Here is a 13,406-nt window from a genome sequence, read left to right as displayed (position 1 = left end):
TGCTGGGAACTTTTTCTAGGGAAAGAAGAGGAGGTAGAGAATAAGCAAACTAAATACCTGATAAGTAATTTTCCCTTTTTTGTGCCTGCAGGGGAAGAAATGGAACTGGTATTTGGACTATTTATTTTCAGAGGGGTTACACGGCTTGAAACACTTCATAAGAAGTAGTATTCATCGTTCTTCTGTCCCCTGAGCAGAGAGCATAAACCACCTGATCAACATTTTTTTAATGTTTCATGTCATGGATGTTTTAGCACGATATTTTTAAAAGGCTGCTGTTAGCAGTCATGTAATAGAACAGACGTGGGGTTGGGGTCAAGCCAGCCTAGGTTTGAATCTCATATCTGCCACTCACTAGTTTTGAGACTGTGTTCTGAGTTTTTTTTGTTTAGTGCCTTAAAATAATAGCAATCATTTTTTATTAATATTTCTATTTCTAGGAGGCAGGAATTTGGGGAGAGCTTCAACTGGGTGATTCTGCCTCAGGGTCTCTCCCAAACTTGTCGTCGGGTGGATGGCGAGCTAGAACTCTGGAGGCTGGCTGAGTTAATCTCCCCCTCTTCTTAGAGTCTCAAGGCTTCTTCTTCATGTGGTCTTTCCATGTGGCTCACTTGGGCTTCCTTACAGCATGGTGGCCTCAGGACAACTGGATGCTTCTGTGGTGGCTTGGGGCTCCAGGCAGGCAGATGTCTCAGGGACAAGAAACATCACCTTTTCTGATGCAGCCTTGAAGGTCATGCACTCTCAGTTCCTTCATACTCTCTTGGTCACAAGCAAATCACATACTTCCCCGAGTTCAAGGGGAGGGGTATTAGACTCCACCTCATGATGGGAAATGGCAGAGTTCTTGAGTAGAGTTGGCAAATTATGACCCTTGGATGAAATCAGGCTCTCTCTCCAGGGCAGTCGCGTCTGGGCATTTACGTCTTGTCTCTGGCTTTGCCACAACGGAAAAGTTTCCTGACCCCTATTCTAGAAGACCATGTTGGATGAGTGATACTATTTTAGCCACCATTGGCTTCAGGCAGGTTACAAGCCTCTGAAATTTACCACGGTCTCCAAACCTGGCACCAGACTAGATAACTGAGACATCTGGTTGCCATGGAGATGGCATCATTGGACCACGTGTGTACAAGTGTAGCTTCAGAGTTTCTCAGGCCTTTTGCACAGGAGCAGAGGTACACCCAGCTTACTAGCTGCTCATTCTTTGCTGTGGCCGCCATCAGCTTTTGTAAAACTGAGAACAGGATAAGTATAGCCTTTGACTTTTCATGTAGCAAACTGTTTGCAGGAGTTAACTGCTTTACAAAGTTGGCAACCACTTTTAGAATCCCCAATTGCTAGTTCAGGAGGAGAGTGGGCATTGCTTATGCACTTCTTGTAAAAATGAAAATCCATGAATTTTATGATTTATGCTGTCTGACAGCATTGAGTCAAAGGGGCTTTTTTCATTCTTCCACCTGATCAACATTAAATGAATGTTGACAGAAGCAAACTGAGCATATGGGACTAAACTTCCTTGTTGCTGAAGAGATCAAGAGGCTCAACTTGAGTTTCCATACTCGTTTCACCAACAGACTGCTACCTTCAGGGAGTGCTTAGACTGGCTTTCTACCCATGGCTCAGGAGAGCCTCAGTGTGGCTGACTTTATTTCCAGGATTTAGGTTCTTTAGCCCACTAGTGAAAAATGACTTCATCATCAGTCTCTGCCTTCTATCAAATTATGCATAAAGAGATATATCCATTATGTGGTGGGATTTTTCACATTTTTGTAAACTATGATTTGCATTTTTACGGAAGAGAGCAGATGATAATATACAGTGGCAGCTAAGCCGGACATATTTATGCAAAATACTCAGCTGCCTCTGAAACCTCTGCGAATGTTGCCCTTTTACTGATTTTGGACAACCATACCAACACCAAGTTAACAGGATATATTTCTAACTCTAAAAGCTGACTTTAGGTAGTTGGTAGATTCTTGGGCCTTCACTGTTAGTAGCAATGTGATGAGAGAAGGAAAAGGAGAGAACTGTGGGATAATCTGCATTCCTGGAGTTTTGCCAGTTTGATTTTATGAGACTGCTCTATTTTGTGCATGTGCATGTATGTGTATGTATATATCCCATTTTTGAATGTTTAGGTTTAAATAAATTAACTAACTTATTTTCAGGAATAATTCTGAAGCTTTTTAAAATTTTTATAATAGCTAGAATATCTTGCTCAAAATTTACCACAGAATTTTGCTTCAGTGCTACAGAAAAATTCTCTGCCTTTTAATAAAATTTGTATCATTTGAGAGAAATAAAGCTGAATATACTTTTGTATTTAAGGGCACATTGCAGTTCTTTTTTCCTGTAAAGCAAAACAACCCTGAACTATATTATTGGAAGGTGTTCAGAGTAGAATCCTATTCACTCATTTTTTATTTTATACATATTTACTGAGCTTACCATGTGCTGTGAATTCTTCTGTGTACTGGTTATATAGTACCTGCTTTTGTGGGATTTACTTCTCCATTGGAGAAGACAGATAATACAGGTTGTAAATAGATGTATAATATCAGATGCTATAAAGAAAAAGCAAAGAATAGGGACAGAAACAAACTGAGTGTATGGTACTAAATTCCTTCCTCATTGGTAGAGGCCCAGTGGCTCATGAGTTTCCATATTCACTTCAGCAACACACTGCCATCTTCAGGGAGTCCTTAAAATTGTCTTCCTATCCATGGCTCAGGAGAGCTTCAATGTGGCCAACTTTGATTTGCAGGATCTGGGTTCTTTAGCCAGGAAGTGAAAAATGACTTCATCATCAGACTCTGCCTTCCACCAAATTATTCATAAAGAGATATACATGTTTGAGAGGGTTGCAACGTAAGATGCTTAAGGAAGACCTGTTTGAAGAGGTGACATATGCAGAGGCCCTAATGAAATAAGTGTATGAACCATGTGAATATTGGGGAAAAGAGCATTCTAGGAAGAGGTAAAGGCAAGTAAAAAGGTTTGAAAATGTTAACTTACTTGGCATGTTTGAAGAATAGCAGAGGCCAGTAGGGTTACAACCTAGTGATTAAAGGAATGATAAGAAATGAAATGGGAGAGAGCCAGAGAGTAGTTGATGATGATCCTTGTAGCTGGGTATGGATATGTAATGGGAAGCTATTAGAAGGATGGAGAGCCGAGGAGTGGCATAATTTGACATTGTGGATCACAGATTTACTATGTGGATCACAACAAACTGGAAAATTCCTCAAGAGATGGGAATACCACACCACCTTACCTGCCTCCTGAGAATACAGGTCAAGAAGAAGCAACAGATAGAACTGGACATGGAACAACAGACTGGTTCCCAATTGGGAAAGGAGTACATCAAGGCTATATATTGTCACCTGTTTATTTAACTTACATGCAGAGTACGTCATGCAGAATGCCAGGCTGGATGAAGCACAAGCTAGAATCAAGATTGTTGGGAGAAATATCAATAACCTCAGATATGCAGATGATGCCACCCTTATGGCAGAAAGCTAAGAGGGACTAAAGAGCATCTTGAAAGTCAAAGAGGAGAGTGAGAAAGCTGGCTTAAACTTGTCATTCAAAAAACAAAGATCATGGCATCCAGTCCCATCACTTCATGGCAAATAGATGGGGAAACAATTGAAACAGGGACAGACTTTATTTTCTTAGGCTCCAGATTCACTGCAGATGGTGACTGCAGCCATGAAATTCAAAGACGCTTGCTCCTTGGAAGAAAAGCTACAACCAATCTACTACTACTACTACTAACCAATCTAGACAACATATTAAAAAGCAGAGACATTACTTTGCCAACAAATGTCTGTCTAGTCAAAGCTATGCTTTTTCCAGTAGTCAGGTATGGATGTGAGAAGTGGACTATAAAGAAAGCTGAGTGCCAAAGAATTGATGCTTTTGAACTGTGGTGTTGGAGAAGACTCTTGAGAGTCCCTTGGACTGCAAGGAGATCCAACCAGTCCATCCTAAAGGAAATCCATCCTGAATATTCATTGGAAGGACTGATGCTAAAGCTGAAGCTCCAGTACTTTGGCCACCTGATGAGAAGAACTGACTCATTGGAAAAGACCCTGATGCTGGGAAAGATTGAAGGCAGGAGGAGAAGGGGATGACAGAGGATGAGATGGTTGGATGACATCACCGACTCAATGGACATGAATTTGAGCAAGCTCCAGGAGTTGGTGATGGACAGGGAAGCCTGGCATGCTGTGGCCCATGAGGTCACAAAGAGTGGGACATGACTGAGTGACTGAACTGAACTATAGAGCTGCAGTGTAGAGTTCAGATTGAAGAGGATTAAGGGTAAAAGCAGAGAGAGCTGTTAGGTTATTACAGTTTTCCAGGCAAGAGTCCTAGACTAGTGTGGTAGATGATGGGAGAGGTGGGGTGGGTGGGTGGGTAGTCAGATACTGTATTCAAGCTAAATTTTAAAGGCTCTGCTGATAGCTTGGATATGAAGTGGGGGAGGGGAATAAAGGATGACATCTAGTTTTTTGATTGAGCGACTGGGTGAATGCTGGAATGGAGAGATGAGGAACAGATTTGAAGGAGTATGAAGTCATGAGGGTGTTTTTGGTCATGTTAGTTTGGAGATACTAAATAGGCAGTTGGATATCCAAATCTAGAATTCAGGGTGCATTTTGATTCTGACAATTGATTTGGGAATCTTTATTTCATGGTCATGATGTTGGATGAGATCACTTAGTACAGCTTGCAAAGAGAAAATGGCAAAGGACTGAACCCTGGAGCATGCGAATATTAAGTAGTAGAGAAGAGGAGGAACCAGCAAGAGACTGAGAAGTACTCACTAGTGAGCTAGAAGAAAAGTTAGGAGACTGATGTGCTGGAGGCCAAGTAAAATGTTTCAAAAAGGAGGGGATATTTAATGGTATGGAATGTTGCTTACATATACCTGGATAAAAGAAGCTTTAGCTGCTTTGAAGTAAATTTGATAGCTTCCCCAACGGGTAGCCATTGTCATTTAGAAAATTTGCTTTTAACTTCGTACTCCAAGTAACTTCCCATATTGTTTTTCACAACATATTATTTTGGTCCTTAAGATCATGTAGAACTTTAAATTGTGAGAAGGGGTTTGATTAGTTTTTATGAAAATATAACCCCTAACAATCTCATATCACGGAAGAAACTTCTCTAAACTTGAGTTTATATTCTGGGAGAAAAAAAATTTTTCCCCTTAGTTTGCGTTTTTCTTCAATAATTATTCCCTGGGTACCTCTTTGACCATATTCTTCTCGATCAATTATTTAACACACTTAAAATTAGATATACAGCTGTGCAAATATGCCAAATCTAGTTATTTGAAAAGTCTTTTTTGAAGAATCTTCATGGCAAAGAAAAACAAGAATATTTTGCTTGCATGCAAAACATGTCTAAGAAAAGAAATAGAAAATGTGGTTTGTTTTCCCAATTGTACAAAAAGAATAACCAGTATCTCTGTAAAATTGCTGATGTTATAAATATTGACTTAATATTCAATAAAATGCTATTAGATTTCTAACTTTTTTATCATAACTTCTTCGTCTGGTCTTGGGGACAATCTGGAAAGAAAAAATGATAACTATGGTGCCTCAAAAACTTTTATTAGCATAGTAGAAATTCTCTTTATATCAGTTATATTTTATCACAAAATAGTTTACTAGAAGAAAAATTATTCTCTAAAATTGATATTATATATATATTTTTAGGTGACCTTTTATTTTTTAATTAAATTTATTTATTTTAATTGGAGGCTAATTACTTTACAATATTGTGTTGGTTTTGCCATACATTGACATGAATCCGCCACAGGTGTACATGTGTTCCCCATCCTGAACCTCCCTCCCACCTCCCTCCCTATCCCATCCCTCTGGGTCATCCCAGTGCACCAGCCCCGAGCACCCTGTATCATGCTTTGAACCTGGACTGGCGGTTTGTTTCACATATGATAATATACATGTTTCAATGCCATTCTCCCAAATCATCCCACCCTCTCCCTCTCCCACAGAGTCCAAAAGACTGTTCTTTACATCTGTGTCTCTTTTGCTGTCTTGCATACAGTGTCATCATTACCATCTTTCTAAATTCCATATATATGCATTAGTATACTGTATTGGTGTTTTTCTTCCTGGCTTACTTCACTCTGTATAATATGCTCCAGTTTCATCCACCTCATTAGAACTGACTCAAATATATTCTTTTCAATGGCTGAGTAATATTCCATTGTGTATATGTACCACATCTTTCTTACCCATTCATCTGCTGATGGACATCTAGGTTGCTTCCATGTCCTGGCTATTATAAACAGTGCTGTGATGAACATTGGGGTACAACGTGTCTCTTTCAATTCTGGTTTCCTTGGTGTGTGTGCCCAGCAGTGGGATTGCTGGGTCATAAGGCAGTTCTATTTCCAGTTTTTTAAGGAATCTCCACACTGTTCTCCATAGTGGCTGTACTAGTTTGTATTCCCACCCACAGTGTAAGAGGGTTCCCTTTTCTCCACACCCTCTCCAGCATTTATTGCTTGTAGACTTTAGGATAGCAGCCATTCTGACTGGCGTGAGATGGTACCTCATTGTGGTTTTGATTTGCATTTCCCTGATAATGAGTGATGTTGAGTATCTTTTCATGTGTTTGTTAGCCATCTGTATGTCTTCTTTGGAGAAATGTCTGTTTAATTCTTTGGCCCATTTTTTGATTGGGTTATTTATTTTTCTGGAATTGAGCTGCAGGAGTTGCTTGTATATTTTTGAGATTAATTCTTTGTCAGTTTCTTCATTTGCTATTATTTTCTCCCATTCTGAAGGCTGTCTTTTCACCTTGCTTATAGTTTCCTTCATTGTGCAAAAGCTTTTAATTTTAATTAGGTCACATTTGCTTATTTTTGCTTTTATTTCCAATGTTCTGGGAGGTGGGTCATAGAGGATCCTGCTGTGATTTATGTCAGAGAGTTTTGCCTATGTTCTCCTCTAGGAGTTTTCCAGTTTCTGGTTTTACATTTAGATCTTTAATCCATTTTGAGTTTCTTTTTGTGTATGATGTTAGAAAGTGTTCTAGTTTTATTCTTTTACAAGTGGTTGACCAGTTTTCCCAGCACCGCTTGTTATTATATTTTTAAGATCTTTTTTAAATTAATTAATTAATTTTTTTTTAATTTTAAAATCTTTAATTCTTACATGTGTTCCCAAACATGAACCCCCCTCCCACCGCCCTCCCCATAACAACCTAGATGTCCATCAGCAGATGAATGGATAAGAAAGCTGTGGTACATATACACAATGGAGTATTACTCAGCCGTTGAAAAGAATTCATTTGATTCAGTTCTGATGAGATGGATGAAACTGGAGCCGATTATACAGAGTGAAGTAAGCCAGAAAGAAAAACACCAATACAGTATACTACCACATATATATGGAATTTAGGAAGATGGCAATGACGACCCTGTATGCAAGACAGGAAAAAAGACACAGCTGTGTGTAAGATCTTTTTTGAATTGATACTACTTTTCACTTTGTTTAAATTATTAGGTTTTTAAATTTATGAAAGTGGAAGTGTTAGTCGTTCAGTCGTGTCTTCTTTGCATCCCCATGACTGTAGCCAACTAGGCTTCTCTGTCCATGGAATTCTCCAGGCAAGAATACTGGAGAGAGTTGCCATTTCCTTCTCCAGTGAATCTTCCCAACCCAGGGATCAAAGCCAGGTCTCCTGCTTTGCAGGCAGATTCTTTACCTTCTGAGCCACGAATGTATAGAGAACCTCTATTTCTGTCATGTAAAAAAAAAAATCTTGTTTCTAACAAAGGTGGACACTGTGGACTGAATATTTGTTTCCCTCAAATTTATTTGTTGAAGTCATAACTCCGGTCCCTCCCTCTCAATGTGATGGTGTTTAGAGGTGGGGCCTTAGGTAGCTAGATTTTGAGGATGGACCTCTCATGACATGGGGTTAGTGCCTTTATGTTGTTACTCAGTCCTGTCTGACACTTTGTGACCCCATGGACTGCAGCACACCAGGGTTCTCTGTCTTTCACTATCTCCCAGTCTGCTCAAACTCTTGTCCATTGAATTGATGATGCCAGTCAACCATTTCATCTTCTGTCATCCCCTTTTCCTGCCTTCAATCTTTCCCAGCATCAGGGTCTTTTCCGGTGAGTCAGTTCTTCGCATCAGGTGGCCAAAGTATTGGAACTTCAGCTTCGGCTTCAGTCCTTCCAGTGAGTATTCAGGTTTGATTTCCTTCAGGATTGACTGGCTTGATCTTGCTGTCCAAGGGACTCCCAAGACTCCTCCAACACCACAGTTTGAAAGCATCAATTCTTTGGCACTCAGTCTTCTTTATGATCCAACTCTCACATCCATACATGACCACAGGAAATACCATAGCTTTGACTATACAGACATCTGTGGGCCAAGTGATATCTCTGCTTTTCAATATACTGTCTAGGTTTGTCATAGCTTTTCCTTTACAAAAAATGTCTTTTGTTTCATGGCTAGAGACACTGTCTACAGTGATTTTGGAGCCCAAGAAAATAAAGTGTGTCACTGTTTCCATTGTTTCCCCATCTGTTTGCCATGAAGTGATGGGACCAGATGCCATTGTCTCAATTTTTTGAATATTGAGTTTTAAGCCAGCTTTTTCATTCTCCCCTTCCTCCTTCATTAAGAGGCTCTTTAGTTCCTCTTTGCTTTCTTTCATTAGGGTGGTGTCATCTCCGTGTTTGCGGGTGTTCTTTCTCCTGGCAATCTTGATTCCAGCTTGCGATTCCTCCAGCTTGGCATTTCCCATGATGTACTCTGCATAGAAGTTAAATAAGCAGTGTGACAATATACAGCCTTAATGTACCCCTTTCCCATTTTTGAACTGGCCCATTGTTCTGTGTCCAGTTCTAGCCGTTGCTTCTTGACCTCCATACAGGTTTCACAGGAGGCAGATAAGGTGGTCTGGCATTCCCATCTCTTTAAGAATTGTCCACAGTGTGTTGTGATCTACAAAGTCAAAGGCTTTCATGTAGTCAGTGAAGCAGAAGATGTTTTTCTGGATATCTCTATGATTCAGATGTTGGCAATTTGATCTCTGGTTCCTCTGCCTTTGCAAAATCCAGCTTGTACATCTAGAAGTTCTCAGTTCAGGTACTGTGGATGCCTAGCATGATGGATTTTAAGCATTACCTTGCTAGCATGTGAAATGAGCACAATTGTACAGTGTAGTTTGAACATTCTTTGGCATTGCCCTTCTTTGGGATTGAAATGAAAAGTGACCTTTTCCAGTCCTGTGGCCACTGCTGAGTTTTTCAGATTTACTGACATAAATAGTGCCATACTTTAACAGCATCATCTATCAGGATTTTAAGTAGCTCAGTTAGAATTCCATCACCTTCACTAGCTTTGTAGTAATACATCCTAAGGCTCACTTGACTTCATACTCCAGGATGTCTGGCTCTAAATGAGTGACCACACCATCGTAGTTATCTGGGTCATTAAGAGCTTTGTACAGTTCTTCTATGTATTCTTGTCACCTCTTCTTAGTCTCTTTTGCTTCTGTTAGGTACATACCGTTTCTGTCCTTTATTGTACCCATCTTTGCATGAAATGTTCCCTTGGTATCTCTAATTTTCTTGAAGAGATCTCTAGTCTTTCCCATTTTATTGTTTTCCTCTGTTTCTTTGCATCATTCACTTAAGAAGGCTTTCTTATCTCTCCTTGCTATTCTCTGGAACTCTGCATTCAGTTGGATATATCTTTCTGTTTCTCCTTTGCCTTTCACTTCTTTTCTCAGCTATTTATAAGGCCTCCTCAGACAAATACTTTGCCTTCTTGCTTTCTTTGGGATGGTTTGGATCACTGCCTCCTGTGCAGTGTTACAAACCTCCATCCACAGTTCTTTAGGCACTCTGTCTATCAGATCTAGTCCCTTGAATCTATTTGTCACTTCCACTGGATAATCATAAGGGATTTGATTTAGGTCATACCTGAATGGCCTAGTGGTTTTCCCTACTTTCTTCAATTTACGTCTAAATTTTACAATAAGGAGTTCAAGATCTGAGCTACAGTCAGCTCCTGGCCTTGTTTTTGCTGAGTCTGTAGAGCGTCTCCATCCTTGACTGCAAAGAATATAATCAGTCTGATTTTGGTATTGACCATCTGGTGATGTCCATGTATAGAGTTGTCTTTTGTGTTGTTGGAAGAGAGTGTTTGCTATGATCAGTGCATTCTCTTGACAAAACTCTGTTAGCCTTTGCCCTGCTTCATTTTGTACTCCAAGGCCAAACTTGCCTGTTACTCTAGGTTTCTCTTGACTTCCTACTTTTGCATTTCAGTCCCCTATGATGAAAAGGACCTCTCTTTTTGGGTGTTCTAGCTGGTCTTGTAAATCTTCATAGAACCATTCAGCTTCAGCTTCTTCAGCATTAGTGGTTGGGGCATAGACTTGGATTACTGTGATGTTGAATAGTTTGCCCTGGAAACGAATCAAGATCATTCTGTCATTTCTGTCATTTTTGAGACTGCACCCAAGTACTGCATTTTGGACTCTTTTGTTGACTATGTGGGCTACTCCATTTCCTCTAAGGGATTCTTGCCCACAGTAGTAGATATAATGGTCATCTGAATTAAATTCACCCCTTGCCATCCATTTTAGTTCACTGATTCCTAAAATGTTGATGTTCACACTTGCCATCTCCTGTTTGACCACTTCTAATTTACCTTGATTCATGGAACTCACATTCCAGGGTCCTATGCAGTATTGTTATTTACAGCATCTGACTTTACTTTCACCACCAGATACATCCACAGCTGAGCGTCATTTCCAGTTTGACAGCCTCTTCATTCCTTCTGGAGCTATTTCTCCATTCTTCTCCAGTAGCATATTGGGCACTTACCAACCTGGGGGTTTTATCTTTCAGTGTCATATCTTTTTGCCTTTTCATGCTGTTCATGGGGCTCTCAAGGCAAAATGCTGAAGTGGTTTACATTCCTTTCTCCATTGGACCATGTTCTGTCAGAACTCTCCACCATGACCCATCCGTCTTGGGTGGCCCTACACGGCATGGCTCATAATTGCATTAAGTTACACAAAGCTTTGGTCCATGTGATCATTTTGGTTAGTTTTCTGTGATTTTGGTTTTCATTCTGTCTGCCCTCTGATTGATGAGGATAAGAGGCTTGTGGAAGCTTCCTGATAGGAGGAACTGGCTGTGGAGAAAACTGAATCTTGCTTTGGTGGGCAGGGCCTTGGTCAGTAAATCTTTAATCCAGTTTTCTGTTGGTGGATGGGGCTGTGTTCCCTCCCTGTAATTTGGCCTGAGACCAAACTATGGTAGGGATTGTTCTTGCTCAATCACCAAGTTGCCTCCAGCACTTTGTAACCCCATGAACTATAGCATGCCAGGCTTCCCTGTCCTTCACTATCTCCCGGAGTTTGCTCAGACTCATGTCCATTGAGTTGGTAATGCCATCCAGTCATCTCATCCTTTGTTATCCCCTTCTCCTCCTGCTCTCAGTCTTTTCCAGCATCAGGGTGTTTTCCAGTGAGTTGGCTCTTCACATCGGGTGGCCAAAGTATTGGAACTTCAGCTTCAACATCAGTCCTTCCAATGAATATTCAGGGTTGATTTCCTTTAGGACTGACTCATTTTATCTGCTTGCTATCCAAGATTCTTAAGAATCTTCTCTAGAACCACAATTCAGAAGCATCAGTTCTTCATCAATGGTAGGGGTTATGGCAGTAATGGTGATCCCCTCCAAAAGAACTTATGCCAGCATGCCACACCTCCCAGGACTGCTGCTGTCAGTGTCCCTGACCCCCTGGCAGGCCACTGTCAACCCGTGCCTCCACTGGAGACTCTCAGACACTCACAGGCAGGTCTGGCTCAGTCTCTTGTGGGGTCACTGATCCTTTCTCCTGGGTCCTGAGTCCAGGAGACCCAGAAAGTCTAAGAGTGCCTTTAATGGAGAAGACAACAGATAACCTTTCCCTCCCCTTTGAGAAAGATCCATCAGGGAAGGCTGCTGTCTACAAGCTTGGAATAAGATTCATCCTGATACCCTGATCTTAGAATTTCAGCCTTCAGAATTGTGAGAAGTAAATTTGTTTTTTAAAGCCACCCAGTCTGTGATATTTTTATTATATAGCAGCCTGATCTAAGACAATGGGCAGTAGTGTTTAACAGACTGTATCATTGACATCATTAATGCTTTATTTTTATAATATTCAGAAAAGGGTATCTTCCCAAGGAACATAATAGTGTATGTGAATTAAAGTCCACTTTAAAGTATGTACAGGAATGCAGACTTTTTCAGCTTGTCAGGAAGAATATTAGCTTATCTAGTTTGATTTGGTGCACAGAGCTGAAAGCAGCTGCTGCTCCTGCTGCTAAGTTGCTTCAGTCGTGTCCGACTCTGTGCAACCCCATAGACGGCAGCCCACCAGGCTCTTCCATCCCTGGGATTCTCCAGGCAAGAACACTGGAGTGGGTTGCAATTTCCTTCTCCAGTGCGTGAAAGTGAAGTCGCTTAGTCGTGTCCGACGCTTTGAGACCCCATGGACTGCAGCCCACCAGGCTCCTCCATCCATGGGATTTTCCAGGCAAGAGTACTGGAGTGGGGTGCCATTGCCTTCTCTGAGCTGAAGGCTGGATGTTAAGAAAACCTTTCATTGCTTCTAGTTTTAGATTCGTCATTACTGTCACCTTGGGCTTCCCTGGTGGCACAGTGGTAAAGAATCTGCTTGCAATGCGGGAAACATGGGTTTGATTCCCGGGTTGGGAAAGTCTCCTGGAGAAGGAAATGGCAACCCACTCCAGTATTCTTGCCTGCAGTATACCATGGACAGAGGAGCCTGGCAAGCTGTAGTCTGTGGTGTTGCAAAAGAGTCGGACGCAACTCCAGGACCAAACAACAAAATGGCCTTGGAAGTCACTTAAGTATTTTGCCTCTTGATTCCTTTTTTGGTAAAATTTAGATTCTGAGATCTATTTTTCAAAGGTTTGGCATGTAAAATGATAGAAATCCTGTAAAAATTTCATTGAAAAGCCAAAAAGAGGAGAAATGATATATAGGTTTTTCCTACTTTGCAAGCTGTATTTGATCAAAGTATACTATCTTATAAAAATTCAATTAAAGATTTAGGAAGTAGGTTGGATGGCATCGCTGACTCAATGGGCATGAATTTGAGCAAATTCTGGGAGACAGTGAAGGACAGGTAAGCCTGGCATGCTGCAGTTCATGGGACTGCAAAAAGTTGGATACAACTTAATGGCTTAACAACAGGAGGTAGTAGCTTACTGGAATAATGTATTTTCTCTATACTTTACTCTCTGTGTGAACAGAGCTTTCCTGAGACTTTCTGAGAAAAGTGCTGGAAGTATGAATGAATTAGCACCTACT

At 40.8% G+C, this 13,406-nt stretch overlaps 1 protein-coding gene across 1 annotated transcript in view; it reads left to right on the top strand.

The window, feature by feature from the left end:
• The window catches only part of CENPI (centromere protein I), a 52,780-nt gene extending 52,448 nt beyond the window's left edge, over positions 1 to 332 (top strand). Inside the window, exon 21 of the mRNA XM_052663480.1 lies at positions 92 to 332. Coding sequence (XP_052519440.1) covers positions 92 to 193 — 102 coding nt within the window. The 3' untranslated portion in view covers positions 194 to 332. The remainder of the gene's footprint in view (positions 1 to 91) is intronic.
• The last annotated feature ends 13,074 nt before the right edge of the window (positions 333 to 13,406 follow it).

Source organism: Budorcas taxicolor, chromosome X (genome assembly GCF_023091745.1).
Source record: "Budorcas taxicolor isolate Tak-1 chromosome X, Takin1.1, whole genome shotgun sequence".
In the NCBI taxonomy this organism is placed as follows: domain Eukaryota; kingdom Metazoa; phylum Chordata; class Mammalia; order Artiodactyla; family Bovidae; genus Budorcas; species Budorcas taxicolor.
This window is presented reverse-complemented; position numbering and strand designations above follow the sequence as displayed.